General features: G+C 35.0%; 3 protein-coding genes and 1 long non-coding RNA gene across 4 annotated transcripts; 3 read left to right on the top strand and 1 right to left on the bottom strand.

Annotated features, from left to right (window-relative positions):
* On the top strand, window positions 1-27667 carry LOC130053107 (uncharacterized). The gene is made up of 2 exons (XM_056159692.1): window positions 1-425; window positions 27171-27667. The coding sequence occupies exons 1-2, from the start codon at window positions 5-7 to the stop codon at window positions 27605-27607; spliced, it is 858 nt and encodes a 285-aa protein (XP_056015667.1). The 5' UTR covers window positions 1-4; the 3' UTR covers window positions 27608-27667.
* LOC130053108 (uncharacterized) lies at window positions 1515-18937 on the top strand. The gene is made up of 2 exons (XR_008801575.1): window positions 1515-6181; window positions 17884-18937. It is a non-coding gene; the product is annotated as an uncharacterized LOC130053108 (long non-coding RNA).
* LOC130046618 (uncharacterized) lies at window positions 9023-11939 on the top strand. Its single transcript, XM_056159690.1, has 8 exons — window positions 9023-9303; window positions 9396-9493; window positions 9574-9699; window positions 10589-10743; window positions 10874-10986; window positions 11110-11249; window positions 11393-11608; window positions 11691-11939. Exons 3-8 carry the CDS (start codon window positions 9660-9662, stop codon window positions 11921-11923), a joined length of 897 nt encoding a protein of 298 aa, XP_056015665.1. The 5' UTR covers window positions 9023-9303; window positions 9396-9493; window positions 9574-9659; the 3' UTR covers window positions 11924-11939.
* Window positions 12145-15908, bottom strand: LOC125670290 (uncharacterized). The gene is made up of 5 exons (XM_056159693.1): window positions 15733-15908; window positions 14087-14227; window positions 13855-14005; window positions 13642-13743; window positions 12145-13182 (listed from the first exon to the last, which is right to left on the bottom strand). Exons 1-5 carry the CDS (start codon window positions 15834-15836, stop codon window positions 12928-12930), a joined length of 753 nt encoding a protein of 250 aa, XP_056015668.1. The 5' UTR covers window positions 15837-15908; the 3' UTR covers window positions 12145-12927.
* Window positions 27668-27885: the final 218 nt, after the last annotated feature.

Below are 27885 nucleotides of genomic sequence, written 5' to 3'. Positions count from 1 at the left end.
TTTTATGACGGCGGGGCCTCAGGATCTGGAAAGAAGAGTAGTAAGCCTTGAGGGAGCTCTAACTGACTCCAATAGACAAATGTTCCTCCTTAAAGCTAAAGTCTCCGAATTAGAACGTAAAAACCAGGATCAAGAAACCAGATTAGCAGCTGTGGAAGGGAATTGTCGAGTGTCCGAAATGAAAAGTTCAAGTTGGGAGACATTTCTTGACGGAAAAGCAGAAAAGTACACGAAAAGAATTGACATCGCTAATGAAAAGTTCACTCCACCAAACATTATTGAAAGTTCTCCATCAAATGACAATACTTCGACAAAAACAAAAGGAGGGATTCTGAAGTCCCTAATCAAACGCGAGGTGCCAGTTCAGGAATATTCCCAAATGGAAGATTCACCAAACGTGGCGGTGGAAAAACGCCTCTTGTCCGGTGAGAATCTCGTTAGCAATGGTACCTTTTGAATGCTATGAATTGATGGTCGTTTGTTAAGGAAATCTTGCAGGAGTAACTATAAAGTAGTAGGCGATGTTACAAATATGTAAACATGCAATTAAAGAGACAGACAAATAAATATAATCCATTATAGTTGCCACGTGCGTCGAGGAAGGACTGTTACCAGACTTTCTTTTTCAAATGTCACAGTCCATCCAAATGTTGGTAACTTATTAAAGGGACGTCACAGTAGTAGAATCATCTTGCTGAAGTAAAATCAAAGTACAGAAACTACTCATGGAAGTATAATGTATATCTGAAAGTAACCCAGCATTTTAAAAAAAATCTAATACTAATAGATTACGTTCGTTGAATTTTCGCAGTTAACATTGATTGAGTTATTTTATATATTCATTCGTTTACTACATCGTCATATATATTTCACTGCTATATGCAAGTGTGTGATATCTTTATCTTCAACCCCTCTAATCAGCAATGAACTCGTCCGTATAGTGCCTAGCATATCTCATGTTATTCATTGCACGGACCCTATATAAGCGAGTTGAAACTGGGTGTTATTGGGAAAATACACAATTGTACGTTTATCTGAATCAAGATCCTATGGCTTGATGATGTGACCTTTAGATACAAACTGGATCATAAGTGAAAGGCGAAGACGAACAGTGATCAATCTCATAACTCCTATAAGCAATACAAAATATATAGTCGGGCAAACACGGGCAACTGGATATACCAGATGTGGAATCAGGTGCCTAAGAGGAGTAAGTATCCCCTATCGACCGGTCACATCCCTTCGTGATCCCAATATCCTGATCAGGTAAACGGAGTTATCCGTAGTCAAAATCAGTGTGCCAAGAACGTGTACATATGTCGGACAAATCAGTTTGCGTGCACAAGTTTATGAATGATTATTGGTACTGTTCAATACAATGAGTACATGTTAAGGAAAGGTACGATATTACATTACAGCTCTAGCCAGTGGTGGATCCAGAATATTTTTAAAGGTTCTCCGATGGTGTGACTCAAGTTTCACTTTTACCACCCAGATGTGTGTGTGTGTGTGTGTGTGTGTGTGTGTGTGTGTGTGTGTGTGTGTGTGTGTTTGTAAGCCCTGTCAATTGAACCAGTGAATAAGAAGGCACACGTGTAAATCAACACGGGGTCGGTCAAAGGAACACGAAAATGGTGGTGTTCAGTTGGATTTTTATAAAAATCAGCATAAAATCATTAAATAGTTCATCTACCATCAAAATCCTGAAGTGTTTACTTAACAGGATTTATGAGATGTGTGTAACAGGTGTGTAAAGATTTAGCACTCGTCCATCTTTTTTCCTTGCGAGCATGGCTTACACACTTTCGAAGTGCGCATGCTCTGTTTTGAATGACGTAATTTGTGATGTCATCATAATGGAGTTTTCCAGGGAAAGAAGTTGGCCCATCTGAGGTAAGTAAACACGGTTGAAAGAAAATTTTTGCATATTAACAATGAGTTTTTTATTAGATAGACTGATTAAATGGTGTTTCATACCGATCGTGTTATGTACAAGCGACAGAGTACCCGAGTTACTGAAAATTCCGATGATGAAAGTGATATATCTAGTACGTGAACTGTTTGGTTTTTTTTCTAAAATTTAATCTTTGCAGTTAATGTAATCTGTATACTAAAAATTCATATTGATTTTGGATAGAATTTCACATTTAAAAACAAATAGATATGCGCCAAGTCCTTAGGAATCAACCCCACCCCACCCCTCCACACGGGACTTTTTTTTGGATGATTGGACCGTATCCCCCTTTTCATCTGTCTCCCTACTTTGAAGTTTTTTTCCCAACGCCATGACATAAATAGATAAATAAATAAAATGCAAAAATAAAAACGAAAGATATATATGTATTCGGATTGGCATGTTCCACTTTGTCCGGGTTGAAATCCCCGAGGATGCAAATGTACATTACGCCGCACTGTTTGCAGTACGTACATGGTACAGGTGTACCGCATAGGTATGTAGCTACTAAGACTATAAACCAAACAGAATATCATATGTAAAACTATTACTCTGAATGCATTTTACTTGTTTACAATGTAGCCTGTCGGGGTGTGGTGCATGTCACACGCGTTGTTTACACGTGCACTTTAAGTGGCAGTGGAGGAAATTCGAACCATGTATGGATTATTGTCTCCTGATAACTTTGGCAGTTAACTTTTGATTTCAATCTACTTTTTAAGAATAATATAACCCTCGCTAATCATTGCCAACCTGCATTTCGATCTTGGCAGAATGATCTTCAGCTACAATTCAAAATTAAGGGGTGATGTTGTGTACTGAGTTTTTCTTGATTGTTTACATCTGTGACTGTTTATGTGATGTATCAACTGATCAAGCTGTACAGTGTCATGACATATAGTGGCATAGCTTCCATTTATGTACTTGCGCATCATTTTGTCAAAAGAAGAAAATTCTAAAATGATAATTAAGATTTTTAACATGTATATGAATATACATGTATGTGTATGTTTGATTTTAGTATAATACCTGTAGAGAATATTTCAGTAGTATGAAGTGCCACACATTTAGACGCATGCATGTGGTGTTTAAAGGTCTCATCTGAAAGACCAGCAACTTTCTCTTTTGAATGCTAAATATGATGATGGAGCATTCACCTCACTACCTACATTTTCACCCTAAATAAAGTACAAGCATGGCTCGAAACCATGATTTCTTGATCCTGTTACCAGTCTTCACGAAAAACTTTTTAAAGTACAGGCCCTTCGGGCCTCCCAGTATAATAATTGTGCAAGCCCGAACTATATTTTGCAGGCCCAAAATGTTTATTTTCTAATTTGATCTCTTGTTATTTGCTGATTCTACTCTATAGACACATGCACAGTTCTTTTACTGTAGGAAAATACAGGTCAAGATGATCATAGTTAAAGAACAACTGACATTAAAAGGATTATATTATTTTTCAACATATTAATCCAGTATATGCGAAAGTTTTTGGACCACACAGGACATTCGGTCCAGTGTAATCAATGAACACACCGGACCGAACCAAATTTTGTCAGACCGAAAAACCTAATGTAAAAAAGTGAAACACGTGAAAATGCAAAACCAAGTGAATCTTATTTATTATACTAGTAATACTATTCCAGGAATCCTTCCCGTATAATACTTTAGACAGTCCATGCGGTTTTAATCAATTCATTTACGTATTTGGATGTGTGCTATTTTTTTTACTTATAACAAACTCCGCATCAAGATAGTAAAGCTCAAAACCGGACATTGAGACATCTGACATTCCGGTCCGGTGTAAAAAATGATGCATCGGACCTGAGGCACTGCATATCGGTCAGGTCCGACGGTCCGATGTCTTTCGCATAGACTGATTAATCTCGCAGATACATCAGCAGCTCATGTTCAACTCTGTTTTGTATACACCACGTACAAAACATTTTTTAAATGTTAGCCAAGGCCTACCCTCGCAGTGTTCGAAATTGGTTTAAAACTTGGTATAGACCACAGGTCTATGCCAAAATAAGATGACTTAGACCTCATCGAATTGGCATAGACCACAACATTGAAAAAATAATAACACAAATTTAAAACATTTTCATTTACTTCTAATATACTTAGAAAGTGTATTTTCTTTCCATTTCTGTAATATCATCCTTTCCTCATAATGTTTATCAGACGTCGACTGACCATGCAAGGCCCTCTTGGATAACTTTATTGCTTTAAATCTAGAAAATTGGCATAGACAATTTGGTCTATCTCAATTACAGTTGGCATAGACCAGTGCCATTTGACATATACTCGGTCTATGGTTAATTTTGAACACTGCCCTCGGTCCAATGGGGCATGAATTTTCGTTTTTTTCTCCTCGTACGACAGTTTTTTTTGGGGTTTTTTTATCGGATGGTTGTGATTGTGAAATACGCTTGGGTGGTTTTGAATTTCCCGGACGAGCCCCCTCCCTATACTTCAGAAAAGGCAGCATGGTTGATAATTTTTCTATGCGAAATTTGACTACTAAGTCATGACATTTAGTCTGAGTCAATCTCACGCTTTATTTGTAATATATACAGAACATATAAGAAAACATTTACAGGCCCATCGGACTCCAGGGTTTAATATTTTAAGAAGCCCGATCCCGATTTTACTGGCCTCGGGCATCAGGCCACTGGTTAATGTCGAAGACTGTGTTACCACTGAGCTACCATGACCAATTTTTATACGCCCGTCTTAAGACGGGACGTATTATGGTATGGCGTGTCTGTCCGTCCGTCTGTTAGCTTTTTCGTGTCCGACCCGTAACTTAAATACTACAAGGCCTAGAATCATCAAACTTTGTCTGTAGATACATCTTGGGTAGAAGGTGTGTCGCACATTAAAACCAGGTCACTGTGACTTTTCATTAAGAAGATATGGCCATATATGGCAAAAACTTGTCCGTCTGTTAGCTTTTTCGTGTCCGACTCGTAACTTAAATACCACAAGGCCTAGAATCATCAAACTTTGTCTGTAGATACATCTTGGGTAGAAGGTGTGTCGCACATTAAAACCAGGCCACTGTGACTTTTCATTAAGAAGATATGGCCATATATGGCAAAAACTTGTCCGGCTCATAACTTGAAAACTATTAGACCTAGAATCACCAAAATTGGTCAACTAATGCATCTTAGGTAGAAGGTGTGTCGCATGCTACTTTAAGGTCACTGTGACATTTAATTAAGGTGATATAAAAAAAAAATGTTTTAATGGGTACTATCTATACTGTTAACAATATGTGACAGGCGTATCATGTGCCATGGCGGTGCACTTTATTTAACATGAATTCATAGCTAAAAAAAAATTATTACTAATTTTTTGGTTAATTCCATAAATATATTATTCCGCTCTCTAGACACAATTCTGGGTTACCCCCCTGCCTTTGGGGGTATAAGCACCTCATTTCTTTCAGAATGGCACAATGTCAGGAGAGCTTTTGTTATTTGTTATACTCTTAATGTTGATGGCATGCATCTATGAACAACAGGATAATTTTTTAGATTATTATTTCTGATATCATATTTGTAAATTGTTTATGAGGGGTTGTTAAAAGTTTGTGGACAAAAGGACGCACTTATTAAAAATTCAGAGTTATCGTAAGTGAAAAATATAGGAGATGTGTAACAAGATTGTATATTTGAAGATTTTAATTTTAATTAATTTTTATAAGTATTGATTTCAGATACATGTATGACATTGCATGCTTGGTGGGGTGGGGGGTGGGGGGTGGGGGGCTACAGTTAGATAATATTCTGGTCAGCACATTCGATAAACTACATGGAATTCATTAAATCACTTCTTTTTCTTTCAGTGGTCTTCAACTTTTAATCTCCAAGAAGGAAATGTAATTAAAAGATGAATAAAGTATCCTTAAGAATACCAGAAGAAAGGCTATGTGTTGAGAAAAACAGCCCTTCCTCAGTACCTCAGAACTAGATGATAGCCCTTAATTGTTACTTTATGCTGAATATGACACAGTATAGAAGATCTGATCATGAAGAAGTAACACCATTGATACACTTGCCAACTGCCAAAATTACTTTCTGATAGTATGACGAGATTAGAAGATATGGTGTAGTCATGACACAAACTGCAAATCAAAGAATTAATTGTCTTCCCCAGAGGATGAACAGAGCACGATGGCTTCACATGGATAACATTTCCTTTCGAGTTTTGAAATTAGTAAGTATACAAAATATTTTAGGCCACATAGGGCCAAAAAAAAAATGTTTGTTTTAGGTCGCCTCTCATTTTTAAAAAAAGGGTTGGTAGGTAGGTTTATTTTATTTTTTTTTAGATATTTTTTTTTATAAAAATAAATAAGTGCCTTCGAATCAATGAAAATTTTATAGTTAAAGTTGTAATATAATGTGTTTAACAGATAAAAAATGGGTTCAGAGCACAATGTTTAATTGACAAAATACACAGTATGTGATGGAGTTTTAATATTACAATTATAGATGTCTTGGCATTTCGGGTAATAGTTCGTATATCGATGAATTGAAATCGGAAAATTGAAAAAAATTAATAGGGTCGGTGGATATATTTAGGGTCGGGCAGGCGACCTGAAACAAACACATTTTTTATTTTGGCCTAGTCATAAAATTATTTTTTAGATTTTCATCTTTGTTTGGAAATAAAAATGGGCAGGTGGTTGGAGTTTATTTTTATGCCCCCCTTTGAAAAAGAGGGGGCATATTGTTTTGCACCTGTTGGTCGGTCGGTCGGTCTGTAGACCATGTGTTGTCCGCTCAATATCTTGAGAACCATTCACTTGATGATAATGATATTTCATATGTGGGTTAGCAGGGTTTGACATTTACTTTCTTGAGCACTAGACCAGTCGGGCTACTTCAAATAATATTTACTAGACCTGACCTTACATCCACTAGCCCTGACCAACTTTCCAGAGAAAAGAAACCCTGATGGTTTCTCCATATTTAAGTACTTAATTCAAATGACAAACGTTAAGTTTAAACTAAAACGTACTTAATTGTCTCAAAAACATCTTTAGTCTCGTCATTCAATTTGGTGCTTTTATTTTCAAACTTCCCAATCTACTCCTTTTTTTTCTCGGAACATCCTTCCTTGAGGACGAGAAGTCGAGACATTCCCGCACATGTGTCAACAACGAAAAATGGCTGTTTACGATTTAATTTATTCATTTGATACAGGCAACGAAATTAAGGGGAAATACTCGCTAAATGCGAGTTAAAAATTGAATTTGCGAGTAAAAAATCACAAGTGATCGCAACTTTTTGCGAGTGAAAAAACCCCAATCTTTTTCCCGGATTTCCTCGGTTTATTGGCTGTACTTTGAAGTTTACAATAATCTTGTCTTCTGCATAGAAACTCTTTACAGAATGAATATACAAGTATTGAAAAAGTAAACGTGGATCGAATAAATAACTAAGGCCAAGGTCATCTCAGTCGATGGCCTACTTCATACACACTTCGGATGTCTCAGAGACGTCTGATTTAAATAGCAAGCATATTGATCTCGTCCGTGTCTATATAAAACAACACATGACAGTGTGTCACCATTTCACGCGGTGTCCTTCTGTACTCTATAGTCAAACACTTCGAGTTCGCGGGGTTTTCTTTTCGACTAGAATTTTTTTAGATGACATTTCCAAAAGTTTTGAACATATAGTTTAAATTGGCGCAAACAGTCTTCAAGATTTCAATCCACATGATGCTGTTAATAGGTGGTAGATCTCTGGACAGCGAGTACGCCGCACAAGTGTACCATATGACCCGCACCATGTATGTTGTCTGATAATTCATTGAATTTTAAATGAAAGAATTCGCAATCTTATTTTTATTATTGGACTTTAAAGGAGATTTTAAAAGATTTTCCCAAAATTTTGATAAAGAGACATGCTTGTTTTCTTAAATTCATGTAAAACAGTAATCGATTGAAAAATGCTAGTAAAAGCTCAATTTTGCTAGTTGGAAAATAATCCACTAGCTAAAATTTGCTAGTGGTGAAAAAAGTTAATTTCGATCCCTGTGATAGACACTTTCTTATATTCAATTAAAATAAACTGGGTTTTTTTTCAAATGAAAATAAATTCAGTTTATATATATTTATCCGAAATATAACTTTAAACCCATTACCAAAGAGTAAATGTAAAACATCACTTCCGACAGCGACTATGTATTCGAACTAAAAATAGAGATTTTGTCATCACGCGGTTCAAAATTGCTCGCAAACTCTTTACAGTTATTTTTTAAAGTTAAAAATAAGATATCTTATGGTTTAAAATAAAGTTTCTTGTTTATTTTTTCAACATGACCAGTCGGACTAGTAAATCGACATTTTACCCGACCGGACCTATCATTTAGTAGACTCGGTCGGTCGGACGTGCCTTAGTGTCAAACCCTGGTTAGTTATGAGTAGAAGAGGATCCTTATTGTTTTTCAGGTCCAAAGGTCAAGGGTCAATCTACTCTGGACATAGGAATATAATGTCCGCTCAATATCTTGAGAACCCTTTGCTTGAAAGACATCAAACTTAGCACACTGGTACATCCTAAGGAGTAGATGACCCCTATTGATTTTAAGGTCATATGGTCAAAGGTCAAGGGTCAAACTGGGCATGGGAATATACTGACCATTCAATGTCTAGAGAACCCTTTGCTTGACAGACATCAAACTTGGTACACCAGTACATCTTCAGAAGAAGATGACCCTATTGATTTTGAGGTCACATGGTCAAAGGTCAAGGGTCAAACTGGACATAGGAATATACTGTCTGTTCAATATATTGAGAACCCTTTTCTTGACAGACATCAAACTTAGTACACTGATATGTCGTCAGGAGAAGATGACCCCTATTGATTTTGAGGTCACACGGTCAAAGGTCACACTGGACATAGGAATATATTGTCCGTTCAATATCTTGAGAACCCTTTGCTTGACAGACATCAAACTTGTTACACTAGTACGTCTTCAGGAGAAGATGACCCCTATTGATTTTGAGGTCACATGGTCAAAGATCAAGGGTAAACTGGACATAGGAATATAGGGCGAGAAAGCGGAAGTGCGTAATTTGACGAGATTGAACGAGATTTTAGCTACTGGAGATAAACAAATCCACGTGGTAACGGTAAATAGATAACAGGATGGCATTTTCCATCCTATATTGGTTGAATTACGTGTCTGGAACCAAAAATCTTCATCAAAAGTCCGAGTTAGCGGTAAAAGCAGACCATGTACTAAAGTTTATGTTCGATCCCGAACTTAATTACGCCCAGGGAAGAGTTCACGCCAGTATGAGAGACAGAAGTTACCACGTCAGTGTAAGTGCACGTTCTGTGTCAATTTTCACCTCAATATTACTAATTATTTTTTTTAACTTGTCAGAAAGTATTCATTCTGTTCCTTCATTTAGGTCACATTAGGGGATAATCACACAGTTTCTGACAGCATATGTGATTGTGTGAACGGGCAGGATAAATGTCACCACAAGGCATCTCTCCTTTTATATGGGTATGAAATGTTGAAAGTATGCATGCCTTAGATTTTTTTAATATATGAATAGTTATAAAACTTTATAATATTCTATTTAGCTATAAGAATGTTAGCAAGACGGATGTGAGGGCTTCTTGGATCCAGCATCCTAAGAAAGCACCACCAAAGAAAACAACCACTATGGATGAGCTTTTTCCACCTTCACAAAAAGTGGCCAATTACAGGTATTCTTAAGAATATGAAGAAAGTAAACAAATTATCTTAAAGTATCATATTTTATGAAATAGTGTGTCAATTAAATGGGTAGTTGAACTATTTATCATTATAAACTTGTTGATAAAATCATCTGCTTATCTTTTTATGCTGGTATTACGGTTATATGGAGTGAACTTTAGATGTCCCATGGATATAATAGATTTTTATATTCTAAAATTATTTATTTTTCTTGCATTGTTCTAAACAGTATTGGGTTCAAGAGACTTAATATGCTATCTAATTACTTTGTTCTGTTAGGGCTACATCAAGACCAGTTGATGATACAGATGTTGCTTTCCTGTGTGATAAACTTAATGCTCTTGGTCGATTTTCAGGTTTAAGATTATGCTCGAAAATATGTTTTTTTTTTTTGGTGATTTCGTTTTTGTTTTAAAATGTTCAATTGTTTCATATTTGAATACTGGGCCTACAAATACTCAATGCTGGATTTTCTACCCTATAATAGGGACTATTGATATTAAGTAGTTCAGTTTTATGCTGAACAAAAAAGTGTGATTTTACATCATATCAAAACTTTAACAACAATGGGCTTTGAGTGCAGTTGGTACATGTTTTCATTTTTATTGTTATTAACATGTATCATATTCTAAAGTTTGTTTTGAGGTTTATTTTCCTACTAGAAGATTTATTTGTTGTAATGCAACATTCCATCACTTAAGTTTATCAATAATGGCATAAAACATAAACATGTTGTACATTGTATTAAATTGGAAATCATTATCTTCTAGCATATATATATAGTTTAAAACTCACATTTCTCTATTGATGTTAAAATTTCATGAATAATTATTCATAAATTGATTGTAAATCATTCATGAACACAAATTTTACATGTAGCTATGCTGTGGATAGTGTCAAAAGAACCCTCATCCCCTACACTGGATATTCCTTATGTAGAAGATTTATTGCTGGGAGAAGCTTACACTAGTGCTACAGACAAGATACAGTGGTTGAAGACAAATCTTGCTATCCAAAGGGAGAAAATAGAGCAGGTAGATACATGTACAGTTAGTCATATCCTTAGGTAAAAAAAAAATTGATGAAGTCAGTTCAAAGGCAATAGATAAAAATATTTTAGTAGAAAAAATTTAAATAACATTAGAATAACTCGTGTAATTTCAGGTTGCACAATTGACTGTTGGGCAGAGGAACAACCATCTTTGGGCTTTGGTCAGGAAAAACCGCTTAACTGCATCCAACTTTGGTAAAGTGCTTGCTGCTATCCGACGAAATAGGTAAAACGTCATTCTTCTTTAATAAATTTAATATTGAATCAGATTGATCATGTTGAAAATAAATCCTAAAGTATGTTTTACACCTCAATGTGTATTTAAATCATTTTGGTAATATTGTTTCAGGTTTCCTCCATCATTATTCAAACAGGTTCTGGGCTCTTATGATTTGTCAACAAAAGATGCCATTCTATGGGGTATCAACAATGAGTCAGTTGCCAAAGCAAAGTATTGCTCATACGGTGATGCAGTTGTTGAAGAAACAGGTATAATTTTCTTTTTATGATAGTTATGTTACAGTAAATGCTACATTATACCAAGAGATTATTTCATATTTTTGCTTAAAATACACAGACTCAGTATACAATTTTATAAGTCAATACACAACATTGTGTCCAAACCTTTTCAGGGGTGTGGCTACATGAAAGTGGTGTTTTAGGGGCAAGTCCTGATGGGATTATCCGCCGTGCAGCAACGCATAAATATAACCATCAAGTAGCTCAACTGACAGACATACTGGAGACAATGAAATTGATGTCAGATATTTTGGAAGTTAAATGTCCTTTCAGTGCCAGGAATATGACTATTCCTGAGGCCATTTTATCAATCAAAGACTTCTGTTTAGGTATTTCATATTCTTGAATTAGTTATCTCCTATAGCAAATTGAAAAAAAATTCATTGACTCATATGAATTTTATATTGCTAGACTTCCAGGTTCATGATGGCAGACAGATGTACAAGCTAAAGGAAGATCACATCTATTACGATCAAGTACAGGGACAGCTACATATTCAGAACAAATCCGCCTGTGACTTTGTTGTGTGGACCACCAAGGACATTGCCATAGTTAGGGTTCTTCAAGACAGTGCATGGGACCAGAACATTGCAAAACTTATTGACTTTTACTTCACTCAAATAATCCCCATTGTTCAGAAGTAAAATGTCAGTTTATTTAGTTTTTTCTTCTTCTCTTATATTGATAAACTCATGTTGCTGAAACATAACCAAATGCTGGTGAAAGGTTTCAAAATAGACCTATGCTCGAAAGTTATGGCAATTAAACCATGATGGCTCTCTTTTAGTAACAACACACACTGCAAAATAGATTACTATCTTAACTTGTTGAAATTAGACATTGAAATAGAAAACAACTAGATTGGTTGAACATTTATGCACATTTAATAAAATGAGGTGCATTCCTTTACATTTCAGTACATGTACTTCATTCATGAATATCAACACAATGTACACCACATTTTACCTGCCAGTTAACCACATAGTATTCTTCTCTATAGATTGAAAGAGATAAACAACCATATCAATTTACTGATTGGAAGTGTAATTATCTGCAATTTCAGCGATCATTGGATCTTGAAAGTTTACAAGCATAGAACAAACTTGAAAAATCTTTGTGCTAATGTGGCGAAATTGCTGGGGAATATGTGAAAGAATCTCAAAATTTTTTATCCTCTCATTCACTCTCTCAACATGGATTCTTGAACGAGCTATCTTTCTGCAAACCTGAACTTCAGCTGGTGTGTATTGTCCCTTATCTTTAAGGAATGGGGGAATATTCAAGTGAACACCTTGAGGAAGAAGTGAATAGATCGTAAAACCTTTATCTGCCAAGATCATGTCCCCAGGCGATAACTTAGCTAACATGTTGCTGTGTTCCACTATAGCCACATCTGAGGTACTGCCAGGATAAAGTTTGCTAACGTACACAACTGCTCCATTAGGAGCAACACCTGTTACTGCCTTTACAGTGTGTCGATTTTTGTATGAGCTATATGTCTGGGATTGAGCTGCCATGTCCTGACCAGGGACATCCTGCGTCACCTCTGTGGCATCAATTACCAGACGACAGCAACTGAAATCTCCAAAGCTTGATGGCATTGATGACTTGCATTTCAGAAGAGATGGCATATTGTTTTCCATCATGCCTACAAAAAACACTTCATGCAAAGCAAAACATGGGTAATGAAGATATTATGTACTGTGGCTTTGCTGGTACAGAATCGTTCGGCAAGGTCAAGGAGGGGACAGTTCAGCTTCAGTTTCATCAATGTCATGAAAAGTTGGTCCGACCTCGAAAAAGCACTTGGAGTCCACCCATCCACGTATACCAGAGGGAACCGCTGTAATGTTGTGTCTATGATGCTAAATATCTCTGGTTTTAAAGAGGTGTACATCATCATCTAAAATAAATAGGTAAACTATAGCTATAAAATGTTCATATAGTGTTTAAGGTAGTAATCTACATCATCATAATGACTGACTTCCTTTAAAAACATGGATGAAAAATTCGATATCAGCAATATTTGAGTTTTCCTTTTCCATTTAAAAACCTAGCCGAGTAGCTCAGTAGGTTAGAATACCGACTGCTGAACTGTAGGTCACAGGTTCGAGTCCAGCAGGGGTTTTAATTTTTTTTCAGATTACCTTCTACTAAAACTGTATTTTTTTTACAAAATAAAGTAAATTTGAAAAATTTCAACTTCAAAATATTGTTGTACATTTCCTCCACTTTACATCTACATCAAATTTCTCTGGTGTAGTATACCTCCTTAAATCTTAAAATTGAATAAAAACACTTTGGGAACTAAGTAATTTGTAAGGAGAACTATATCAATCATTTTGGAATTCATTTCTCATACCTTCTTTTCATTTTCCATTATTTTGGCAACTGTTACAGGATGTTTTTTGGACTGGAGGTAACTAATTTCTGTCAGCAACTCTGCAATTTGCTTTTCAAGTCCCTTCAATATAAACCATCATTGCTGATTATTTTAAACATACATTTAAGGTGAATTATGATATACATACATCTAAATCTACCAAAAAGATTTAAGTTTTTAAAAATTAATCACCTTGATCTCTTGTACAAGAGATGTATAGGACCGCATATAAGTGTGCTCCAGATCAACAGTCTCATTTGTAGTCAAAGGTTCTCTGTCATTACATGTAACAGCTGTCTCAGTCTCTTCTTCTGTACAAGGGTCAGCTTGTCTGGATTGATGTCTAAAATGAGAAGAAACTGATGTAAATGGTGGAAGACAAATCACTTTATAAAATAGATCAGGTATCAACTGTTTTACTTACCGTGAAATTGTATTCGGATCCTGGAAGTCAAAGTAAGTACCCTGGTTCCAAGGAAACAAGGTTGGGCCGTTCTCCTTCCTTCCATCTTTGAAATGACAGCTACATATTCTGTCCGATGAGGTCACTGTCCTATCTTTTCTCCTGTGGATTAATAAGGTGTATAACAGTTATACTTTTATGTCAACTTTAAATAGAACACATCTGCATATATGGATACAGCAAGGTGAAAAAGAAATGATATATGATGAGAAGTAGGACCCTTTTAAAAAAGTATATGTTCCATTCATTACATATATATTAAACGTATGAATATTTAAAATCAACAAGTCTGATATACAATGTAAATTATTATGAAACACTAAATTAACACTTAACTCACATAACTGAAGACATCTTTAATTATTTGAAGATATCATCAATTCAAGTATTGCTTGCAATAATTGTAATTGAATTGATGTGCACATCAAATTAATTATTTTTTACTCTCATCACTTTAATTGATGCATGAATCAATTCAATTGCACATATTGAGCACAATAACTTGATGAAGGAGGTACTCTACATCGTCATAATGACATACTTCCTTTTAAAACATGGATGAAAATATGTTAACACCGACTGCTGAACTGTAGATTGCATGTTCGAGTCTAGGGTGTTTTAACAAAAAATTCTCAGATTGCTTAACGTAAATTTGAAAGATTTTAATTTTAAGATATTGTTGTACATATCAAATTTCTCTGGTGTAGCATTCCTCATTTATGTGCACTTCAATTCAATTATATATCCAATAATAAAAGTCAAGAAACACATAACTATATTGTAAATGTATGATGTTTTTTTGTATTGAAATTTACAATTAAATATTGGCATAATAAAACAGCAAACTCAGGATCTTCATTTTGACATAATCCATGTAAACAGATCAGTATTGTTAAGCAGTACTAGGTTTGGAAAGGTTTTAAATATCTTATCCAAAAGTTCTCCTCTAGGATTATTATATAGTGGACATTCAAGAAGAAAATACAATTCATCCTCTGTTCACACATAAAGCACTAGGCTTAGAGACTGGTAGAGTATGCTTTTAATCTTCAAAGCATATTGCACTTGTATTTTTTATTTTATTTATTTATTCACCAATCTAGGGCCCTCAGGGGGCATGTACAAATTAACAATTAAACATTATAACTACATGATACAATTTACACATGTGTACCATGCACATGTTAAGGGTTTCAACATTGACATGTATTGAATTCTCATCACAATATTGATTGCAAATGTACTGTACAATAAGTGTGCTATATGGGAGGTAAAGTAAAACAATATTATACAATGTTGTCACAAACACAGAGGGTACCAAGGGACGGTGCCTGAGCCAAGTCGATCAGACTGGCAGTCTTGTACCCTAGGTGTTGGAGACAAGTTTGTAAGCACATGTAAGAGGTGGGAACCCCCACCTTTTTAACAAGGGTATATTAATGATAAAATACGATTACCGGCCCAGTGCCCCACTTCGTTTGAATTAAAAGTAGTAAAAGAAACGTAAAATGGTAGTGAAAGTTGATACATGTACAATATAATACCCCCCCCCCCTCTTCCAGGCCACGTAGGATACAACACGCCTGCAATATGATTACGTTACCCACCTGCACAATTTCTCCCACTGCTTCAAACTTTTTCTAGGAAATCTGTAGAAACTACAAGTTTCTCTCAAACTCTGGTGATTACAGCCAGTAACGAAACACAGCATTCCTAAAAACCTCGTGGCGTCTTTGTTTATCTCCAGTGCCTAAACCGGAAGTTACGTAAATTCGAGACTTTCTCGCCCTATAATGTCTGCTCAGTATCTTGAGAACCCTCTTCTTGACAGACATCAAACTTGGTACACTGATACGTCTTCAGGAGAAGATGACCCCTATTGATTTTGAGGTCACATGGTCAAAGGTCAAGGGTCACACTGGACATAGGAATATATTGTCCGTTTAATATCTTGAGAACCCTTTGCCTGACAGACATCAAACTTGTTACACTGGTACATCTTCAGGAGAAGATGACCCTTAATGATTTTGAGGTCACATGAGCAAAGGTCAAGGGTCAAACTGGACATAGGAATATACTGTCCGTTCAATATCTTGAGAACCCTTTGCTTGACAGACATCAAACTTGGTACACTGGTACATCTTCAGGAGAAGATGATCCCTATTGATTTTGAGGTCACATGTTTAAAGATCAAGGGTCAACCTGGACATTGGAATATACTGTCTGCTCAATATCTTCAGAACCTTTTGCTTGACAGACATCAAACTTTAAATAGTACGCTGGTGTATATTCAGGAGAAGATGACTCCTATTGATTTTGAGGTCACATGGTCAAAGGTCAAGGGTCAAACTGGACATAGTAATATACTGTCCACTCAATATCTTGATAACCCTTTTACTTGACAGACATCAAACTTAGTACACTGGTACATCTTCAGGAGAGGATGACCCATATTGATTTTGAGGTCAAAAGTCAAAAGTTGAACTGGACATAGTAATATATTGTCTCCTATATTTTAAGAATTATTTGTTTGATTGACACGTACCAAACTTGGTACACTGGTACAGCATAAGGAGTAGATGACCCCTATTGAATTTTAGGTCACATGGTCAATTCACTCTTGACATAGGAAGATATTGTCTGCTCAATATTTTGAATTGATGATAATACTATCAATTAAATGAGGTGTGTGTATAACCCTTTTCAATTTTGCACCATGGGGGGCATATGTGTTTTACAAACATCTCTTGTTTTTTTTTTTCAGAATATATATTTCACGTTCATTATTCTCACATGTTGCTGTAGAGTGTAGATTACATCATTTTTTTACATTGTTTTCTTTGGACAGAAAATTTCCATACAGCAATATTATAATTGTTGTTGAGTGATTTTGAAGTACATTTTCATGTAACACTGAAGTTGAACATTCTATTTCCCTGTTGTCCGTCTGTCTGTAAACTTTCACATTTCTGACTTCTTCTCAAGAACCACTGGGCCAATTTCAACCTAACTTGACAAAAAGCATCCTTGGTGAAGGGTTTTCAAGTTTGTTCAAATAAAGGGCCACACCCCCTTTCAAAGGGAAGATCTAATTACAAAATTGCAAAAATAGGGTGGGGTCATTTAAAAATCTTCTTCTAAAGAACCACTGGGCCAGATGATGTGAAAGTTACATGAAAGCTTCCGAACAAGTGTAGATTGAAGTTTGTTCAAATCATGACCCCCTGGGGTAGAATAGGGCCACACTAGGTGATCAAAGTTTTACATGTACAAATATATAGGGAAAATCTTCACAAGAAGTAGGAAAATAACAAGGCCAGTAAAATACAAATTTACGTAAAGGCTTCCTGAAATAGTGCAGATTCAAGTTTGTCATAATCATGCATCCCAGGGAAGGTTGGCCGAGGCCACAATAGGAGATCAAAGTTTTACATTCAAATAAGTATAGAGAATTTTCAAGAACCATTAGGCCAGAGCAGTTTACATTTACATGAAAGCTTCCTGACATACAGCTCTGTAGTGCAGATTCAAGTTTGTAAAAATAAAATTTCCAAAAGGTGTCGCTGTGTTTGGTGTAATTTTTGTTCGTTCTGCACAAACTAGCTCATTCAGCTTGACACAGCCTAGGTAATTTACAGCTGATCATTTGATAAACACTTACTTTGTAGAAATAGAAATTATGATTTTTATCTATTTATACATTTATTGCTATTTCTATGAAGACCTTTTACTAATCACTTCTCTAAATATTTTTGCAGATTTGTCAGAATGTTATGCATCGTTATCAACAGAAAAGAACTTCATAGGTAGACCAAAGCTGACATGGGATGAGATCCTAGAACAAGACCTAGAGTTTACAGGATTGGATAGGATCAATCCACTGGGTCGCCAAGTGTGGAAGTACAAACTTCAACCTCGACAGGACAGCCAGGCCTCACCCTTGCAAAAAGATTAATTTGGCCTGGATAGTCAAAATGAGTGATGATGATTGATATCAAGGTCTGACACTGGAAGCTCAGTAAGGGTAGATGCTGGCAATGGAGCTGTTTAGCAATAAAACAAACAAGTTTAACATTAAACATGTTTGTATACTTTTTTGGCTCACCTGAGCCAAAGGCTCAAGTGAGCTTTTCTGATCACCTTTGCCTGTCGTCTGTCTGTTTAAAAACTTTTCACATTTTCATTTTCTTCTCCAGAGTGAACCACTGGGCCAGTTTCAATCAAACTTGGTATGCATCATCAATAGATAAAGGGTATTCAGGTTTGTTCATATAAAGGGTCATGCACCCTTCAAAAAGGAAATAATCATGGAAATGCAAAAATAGGGTGGGGTCATTTAAAAAACCTTTTCAAGAACCACTGGACCAGGAAAGTTGAATTCACACGAAAGGTTCCTGTTTTGTGCAAATCATGGTCTCTGGGGTTAGGGTGGGGTCACAAGAGAGAATCAAAGTTTTACATTCATATATAGTGCATATTCAAGTTTGTAAAAAGCTCACAGGGGTAGGATGGGGGTCACAATAGGGGATTTAAGTTTTACATGTGAAATATATACAAGGAAAATCTTTTAAAATCTTCTCCTCAAAAACTAGATGCAGAACCGTAGCTCTTTGAAAAGAGAGCTTCAGATGAACCCCTTATAAAAAAAACTTCAATTTATGGCAGAGAAAAAAAGTGCATGTTTAAGTCCCTCTATCACTGCATTCCTGCATCGCTGTCTCATGAATTTAATATTAAATAATTCCCAACATATTTTCCCACTATACTTGTTTCCAAACATACTTTCAAATATTTTCTAAACCCACATATAACCCCAAAACAGCTTCAAGTGATTTCAATTTCTTTGTTGATGTAGCCATGTTAAGTAGCCAGTCAATTTGAACCCCAGTTCATTTCCATACTCATACTCATTTTGAAACATAATGTCTGTGTGAACTAATATCCTCACAAATATTTTTAGTGAAATATTTTGGATGAAATCATCCCAGTTGGGTTAAATACTTATTATTCAAATACTGTAGGTTTGAATATTGAACTAATCTCACAGCTTTCTTAAGTTTGGTCCCCATCCCCATCAGTCTGTTTTTACGCTTAACTATTGAAATGGGGTGTAAGGGATCAGACTAGGCTTTTATAGCATTATCAATTTTCAAAAGCTTTAGAAAAATTATACAATTTTAGGTCACTTGAGTAAACTCAGATGACATATTGCTATTGATCTGCATCTGTTGTAGTCCGTCGACATTAACAATTGAACATTTTTAACTAAATTCTATAACTGAAAGATGAAGATACCGCACAGCGATCAATCTACGATTCAAATAACGGAATTCTTTTCAAATTTAGTATGAAGCACACAAATTTACATCAAACCTTCTTGACATAGTGCATATTCAAGTTTGTTAAAATCATTTCCCCGGGAGTTATGGTGTGGTAACAATAGGGGGTCAAAGTTTTATATGCTAGCTGATATAAAGGAAAATTCTTTAAAGATATCTCTTGAACTATTTAAGCTAGGGCTTTCATATCTTGTATATACAATTTTTATGGCAAAACAAATCTGACCTATTCAGTATGTCCTGAACTACATTGTGTTTAAGGTAGATCTTTCATATATATTATATATTATGAATTTCTTATGATAAAACCTTCATCTTGTTGAGGAGCCTCTCACCTCTGGTTGGCGCGGGTTTGAATCCTGCTCGCACCGGTAATTGAGAAAGTTTCCCAGTTTACTCTCGGAAGGTCGGTAGTCTCTTCCCAGGTACATTGTATCTGGGTTCTCTCTTCCACCAATAAAAACTGGGCACCACCAGATAACTGAAAAATTGTTGAGTGTGGCGGAAAACAGTTAAAACAATCAATCATATTATGTTATTTGACCTTGTGACCCTGAACTCTGAGTTTGACATACTTTTAAGAAAGTATAACGTATTAAGTATATCCAGGACTATTTTAGATAGGGCTTTTATGTTTTGTATATTGATTACTTATGGCAAGGTCTTTCATATCATACCAAGACCTACGACTTTTTACCTTGGTCTTATCCAGAACAGCAATATCATGCTAGTCATATCTTTGTCTTATATGATTTCATTTTAGTAATGTTGTGTTCTTTAGAGCTAGGTTTGGGTCACATTATTCATGAGAATAAAGATTGATAAAATAGCATTTAAAAATCAAAACAGCAGGGCCAAGATGACTCAGGTGAGCGATGTGGCCCATGGGCCTCTTGTTGATTTTGATATTTCTACCTATATCATTTGTATGAGAAATGGAACTCCTTTTTTTCTTTTACAATTTACATGTATTATCATATGGATCCATCTTTGTTGATTATTTAATCAAAGGACATATTCAATGTATTAAATGTAAATTTATGGATATGTCTGTGGTTGAATTACTTATGTATGTATGTATACATTTTTCTCGCACATGCAATTACATATATGATGTATATATATTTACTAATTGTACATGTAATATCCCCTGTTATATAATAAAATATATGACTGAGAATAAAAGACCTGCTGTTTTCATTGCTACCATGAAACATTAAAAGATTAGAATAATTCAAATATCTTAATGAATTCTATGATATATGAATTTGATATTTGTATATGATTGCCTCACTGGTGTTCAATGTGAACTTTGGTTTATTGTTTCAGTTTGCTCGATCTTTATATCAAATCAAAATTTAAGACAAATAATTTCCGAAATTGGTTAATATGGTACATTGTAGTAAAATAATCAAGAGTTTATTCATATGAGATAGCTAAATTTCACATGAATAACCAGTGACTGATTCTTGATTGTCAACATTTTCACCGAACAGTTCAGAAATTACCATGGTACATGTACATACTATTAGGGGATCATAAAATTCCTTAAAGAGTGACAAATTTTTAAATATCACCTTTTCAAGGAGAAAAATCCTCTTACGTATATGAATACTATGAAGAGGTTAAAAGAGAGGTGGCTAGATCACTTGTATGGTGAGATTCATTTGTGGCAAGAACTGGTATGATGTCTTGAGTCAGAAAGCACTGGAATCCACTAGGAATAGTTTTAGATCTATGGAGCGCCAAAATAACAAACTCAGATATTTGAAGATATCTTTAATTATTTGAAGATATTATTAATTCATTTCATGCACGCAACATTGCAATCAAAGATCTCTTCAAATAATTAATGATATCTTCATTTGAATTGAATTATTGATATCATTATTTATTCCGCTGAATTGATGCACACAATAATTTAATTGTTGCTCTCCTCAAATGAATTATAATTTAATGATACCAACAATAGAATTAATGCATGCTACAATTCAATTGAAGAGAGCAATAATTCATTAATGCTAACATCACTTAATGTGCGCAATAAATAGATTATTGCTCTCTTCTATTGAATTAATGATATCATTAATTAAATTGATGCGTGCAATAATTATGTTAGTGAGAGTAATTATCTAATTGAGATATAATCCTTAATTAATTCGACATATCCACAACTGAATGAATGATTTCTTTAATTGAATTGTTGCTCTCTTTTTAAAAACAAAACAACGATGTGCGCATTAATTACTTATGAAATAGCCCTGTATATATAATTAAAAAGATCTATTGAATTAAAAGAGATAATCAAGTCATTCATACAGAGCTCTAAATTAATTTTTGCAAGCAATATTTCCACCACATGGATATTATTGGACTTCAATTATTTGAGCTTATGTAAAACATTAAGATTTTAAAAATCATCCTGGTGAATTTGTATTACAAAAGTCATGAGAGGACACGTCCAGTTTTTGAACAAAAACAGAAAGTAATATATTCCCTTGAATTTGGTCATCCCTGTCCTCAGTGTGTTTCAGACGTGTTTAGTGGGAGGGGGGGGGTCCAACACGTTTAGCGGATATTTAGTTGTTGGCATGTGGCGGAAGCGAAACCAGGAATTATCCAAGGGAAGGACGTAATGAGTGCCTAAAGCACGAAATCTCTAAACAAAAATATCTAAGATGAAGGAAAATCGTGATTTTTGGGGGTTTTCTATTACAATTTTGTCCTCATATTTCAAAGTGAGATGATAGTCAAAATTGACATAATTTCCATGTACATATCATAAACATGTAGATATTTTTGTAACAGTATATGAAGGAATCTGGAGCAAATCCTGATTCTGAAGTTATATAAACTGGTGTTATACACCGGATTTTCAAACAATTTATGGTTTTTGCAACGTTTGATTAAAGTTTTCTGTAAGGCCACATCTATGTAGTTACATTTACACAGAATGTTCATGAAAATGTTACCTTTTTGAGTGGAATTAAGATATCGCGTAACATTTTTTTTTTTACAAAGATATCTAATTTTTATCTATATCAAAAGTCAACAAAAAACTTAAAAGTAATACAAAAAATGTATATAATTATTAATACTTGTTTTATATCTTTTAGGCACTGCATTATACAGAATTTTGATTTTATTTATCATACTTTTTGGTTGAATTACTACCGAGTCTGGCCCGTACAGCATGTATTGACAAACGAGGGAGTCTATAATCATAGAAGTATATATATATATATATATATATATATATATATATATATATATATATATATATATCCAAATTGTGTTTTTTAAAAAAAATCACAGTGTCCGGTATAAAATATTAAAAGAAATAGAATAAACAGTACACAAAGTTAAAAAATTAACGCAAGCGCTTTCATTTTATAATCCTCAGGCGTTACATTTTAAAATAGTTTTGAAATGGTTTGACGTCATAAAGGCGTCCTAACATTTCACGTACATAACGACGTCATAAACGAATGAAGGGAAAAGGATTTTACGTTAAGCATATTATGACGTCATAGATAATAACAGTAAACATATTTTACAGTAAGCTATTGAGAGCCGGTTTTAAAGTCTTAATAAAGTGTCTTTCTTTTTCTCGTCGGGAAATAGTATTTTCTGTATACAGTTTATAAAACGGAAATACACTGAATTGTCCGTGGCCACACACATCTATATGTTCACTAACTTTAATTTTTCTGTATTCGGGTGCTGAAATGTGTTGTTTATGAACTCGTATACGAGTTCGCAGAGTAGTTCCAGTTTCACCGATATAATGTTTTCCACAGCCAGCACATGTTATAACATAAATTAAATTTTTGGTGGAGCACGTCATATCTGAATTTACCGTAAATTCCTTGTTGTTAAATTCGAACGAACTTCCTTCCCTTAAGTATGGGCACGTTCCGCATCGCCGATCGTCACATTTGGTAACGGTGAAAAAATTTTTGTTGGACTTTTCCTGAAAATTAGATTTACATAACAGTCTCCTAAGATTTTTCGGTTGTCTCTTGCTGTTGATAAAAGTATATTTCTTCATAATTTTCCCCATTTTTTCATCTGTTTTTAGTAGGTCGTTGAGTTGCCGAACGATAGGTGTAACATTAGAGTTCCTTGGGTTGTATGTTGTAACAAACGGTAAAATGTGTGAATTTGTTGTGGGATTGATTTTGGATTTATTGATAAGATTTTCTCTATTGAGTTCTCTGGCTTTCTTGATTCCGTCGTTTATAAGTTTGATTGGATAATTCTGTTTTTGTAAATAACTATTTAATTCCCCTAAACGTTGTTCTCTGGTAGGTTCTTCGCTAACGATGGTACATATTCTTCTGGCGAGGTTGTAAGGTATGGCACGTTTTGTGTTTTGTGTTTTGTGTGTCTTGGATGCGAGGACGAAAAGTGTAAATACTGGTGAGTGTCCGTGTGTTTGTAAAAAATATCTGTAATTATTTTATCCTCCTTTTTGATAACAGAAACATCCAGGAATGGTATACAAGATGTACTGTAATCCATTGTGAATTTTAAATTGATATCCAATTCGTTTAGAATGTTCTTAAATTTATTCAAATTCTTAAATTTATTCAACATTCTAAACGAATTGGATATCAATTTAAAATTCACAATGGATTACAGTACATCTTGTATACCATTCCTGGATGTTTCTGTTATCAAAAAGGAGGATAAAATAATTACAGATATTTTTTACAAACACACGGACACTCACCAGTATTTACACTTTTCGTCCTCGCATCCAAGACACACAAAACGTGCCATACCTTACAACCTCGCCAGAAGAATATGTACCATCGTTAGCGAAGAACCTACCAGAGAACAACGTTTAGGGGAATTAAATAGTTATTTACAAAAACAGAATTATCCAATCAAACTTATAAACGACGGAATCAAGAAAGCCAGAGAACTCAATAGAGAAAATCTTATCAATAAATCCAAAATCAATCCCACAACAAATTCACACATTTTACCGTTTGTTACAACATACAACCCAAGGAACTCTAATGTTACACCTATCGTTCGGCAACTCAACGACCTACTAAAAACAGATGAAAAAATGGGGAAAATTATGAAGAAATATACTTTTATCAACAGCAAGAGACAACCGAAAAATCTTAGGAGACTGTTATGTAAATCTAATTTTCAGGAAAAGTCCAACAAAAATTTTTTCACCGTTACCAAATGTGACGATCGGCGATGCGGAACGTGCCCATACTTAAGGGAAGGAAGTTCGTTCGAATTTAACAACAAGGAATTTACGGTAAATTCAGATATGACGTGCTCCACCAAAAATTTAATTTATGTTATAACATGTGCTGGCTGTGGAAAACATTATATCGGTGAAACTGGAACTACTCTGCGAACTCGTATACGAGTTCATAAACAACACATTTCAGCACCCGAATACAGAAAAATTAAAGTTAGTGAACATATAGATGTGTGTGGCCACGGACAATTCAGTGTATTTCCGTTTTATAAACTGTATACAGAAAATACTATTTCCCGACGAGAAAAAGAAAGACACTTTATTAAGACTTTAAAACCGGCTCTCAATAGCTTACTGTAAAATATGTTTACTGTTATTATCTATGACGTCATAATATGCTTAACGTAAAATCCTTTTCCCTTCATTCGTTTATGACGTCGTTATGTACGTGAAATGTTAGGACGCCTTTATGACGTCAAACCATTTCAAAACTATTTTAAAATGTAACGCCTGAGGATTATAAAATGAAAGCGCTTGCGTTAAATTTTTAACTTTGTGTACTGTTTATTCTATTTCTTTTAATATATATATATATATATATATATATATATATATATATATATATATCAGGGAAGTCGTTGTGGCCGAGTGGACTTACGCACTGGTTTGACAATCTTGCTTGGCGGTGGGTGCCGTACGTCGCTGGTTCGACCCCGGGCTGGGGCGAAAATTTTCAGTACCTAGTTGTGATTATTTAGTGCTTTATATATATATTATATATTATCGCCAAACACTCGACATTTAGAAGTGAGAATCACGGATCTTTTAGATGTGACCTTATAAACGTAGATCCCTGGTCGTACATGTAGTAGGTGTTCGCACGATATTTCAAAGAACCCTCACTGCTACGACCTTGAACCCTATGGATACATTGGATAGGTACTCCGCTTAAAGCTGGTTACGTCTCAATATGAATAAAATATTCTCGACGGGACGTAAATTATATAAGCAATCAATCATCCAATCAATACTACCCCCCCCCCCCTTTTTGTTGTTGATTTTCTTAAGGCGATAATTTCAACGAAATGTGTGGATTCCCTGTCTATCCCATCCCAATTTCCATTTATGTAATCGTTTCACACTTTTTTGTAAGTTTTAGAGATTGGCCTTATGTATTTAGCGTGGTGAGAATGATTGTTTGGATGTTTCAAAGTGTTTGATTGCCCGTGTGTATCAGAGTGTTTAACTGGCCGCGTATTTCAGAGTGTTCAATTGCCTGTGTGTAAAGGAAAGTGTTCAATTGACCGTGTGTAAAGGAAAGTGTTCAATCCCCTGTGTGTAAAGGAAAGTGTTCAATTGCCTGTGTGTAAAGGAAAGTGTTCAATTGACCGTGTGTAAAGGAAAGTGTTCAATTGCCTGTGTGTAAAGGAAAGTGTTCAATTGACCGTGTGTAAAGGAAAGTGTTCAATTGCCTGTGTGTAAAGGAAAGTGTTCAATTGACCGTGTGTAAAGGAAAGTGTTCAATTGCCTGTGTGTAAAGGAAAGTGTTCAATTGACAGTGTGTAAAGGAAAGTGTTCACTTGATAAGCAAAAATTCAAGGAGTGAATAAAACTATATTTCACAAATTTCGACCGCAGCAATGTCTTCTATGTTGTTTTTAGTACCAAATAGTAAATTTTCGTACTAAAATACCAATAACTGTAGAAGTGTTCAGTTGCAGGTGGGGAGTTAAGGTGTTCATTTGACACGCGTTACACGTATGTGTGTGTGTGTGTGTGTGTGTGAAAATCCTCAGTCAATCCATTTAGATCCACCATTGGCTAGCTATGAGACTTAAAATGAATTATCTGCAAGTTTTGAAGATTTTGAGAATATATTTTTTAAAACAGTTTTGTTTTGAGTTTCTGTTATAAATGCATGCCTATGGTCCACGTTTTGTAGTCTTTTTCAAAGGATAGCAACTTGTTTATTTACGATTTCAAAGGACTCGGGAGTGTTAAAGGGTATATCTTAATCTACAACTTCGCTAATCAGCAATGAACTCGTCCATTTGGTACTTGTTTACAAATATATAAGCCAAAAAAAAAAAAAAAAAAAAAAACAAACAAAAAAACTAACCCAACAAAAACAAACCACAAACCCTAAAAATTGATATATCTCGTCCAATCATTCTATGAAACAAACGTAATTATCTGTTTATATAGTACTAATAATTTGAAATAAGCTATCTGTGTTTTAAATGTTAGCTTTTGAATGTAAGATAATATTGTTTGGAGAACATTTTCCCCTACATTATTTCAGAGACATTTACATAACAAACGTATGTATATGTTGTTATTTCGAACACAATGAGGACCACATTAAAGTCCATGCAATGTAATCATGCTCGCAGTGCGTTATGGTCTATGGAATACTTCCAATTTCCCCACGGAAATTTCCAACACACGTAAATATTTTGTTTATCATTATTTTCAGGACTTCAAACTACACAGACTCCTTTTACCGGTGGTGTTGCGTTTTCAGCATACGTATCTACTTATGAAACTGATTTATCAAAAGACCACACCATTAAATTTGACAGAATTGTGACAAACATCGGCAATCATTGCAATCCCAACACTGGGGCGTTCACTGCTCCACAACATGGCGTCTACGTCTTTACTTGGAATATTTATTGTTTCTCGGGGGGTTATATCGATTCCCAAGTTGTCGTCAATTCTAATGCTGTTGGCGCAATGTATACAACAGCACAGGGTGCGACAAATATAAGAACTACGACAGGTATTGTGGTGGTGGAGGTGAACCAAGGTGATGTGGTGTTTGTCCGCACGCATCCAACTCTAGGCAACAGTGGTAATCTCTATAGTAATCCAGACTGGCGGTCGACATTCAATGGATGGAAACTATTCTGATATCATTCAATTGATGGAAACTATTTTGATGTTATTAAAGCATTTAAAATCTAAATCTTACATCTGATCACTCCTTTGAATGAAATATTATGACATTGTGGGGTACAAGCATATATAGATGGCGGAAAGTTCTTCGACATTAATTACACACGATTTGGTGTTTCTTTTATCAAACTTACAATCACAGATAAAGGAAAAGCAAAGGATTTTGAGCTTTTCAAACAACACACTTCATTTCTGCTAGAAATCAAATATTTACGTACGATATTGAGTGTTCT

The sequence above is a fragment of the Ostrea edulis genome, chromosome 3, assembly GCF_947568905.1.
Source record: "Ostrea edulis chromosome 3, xbOstEdul1.1, whole genome shotgun sequence".
Taxonomy (NCBI): Eukaryota; Metazoa; Mollusca; class Bivalvia; order Ostreida; family Ostreidae; genus Ostrea; species Ostrea edulis.
The sequence above is the reverse complement of the archived record's forward strand: the minus strand, read 5'-3'. Positions and strand labels throughout refer to the sequence as shown.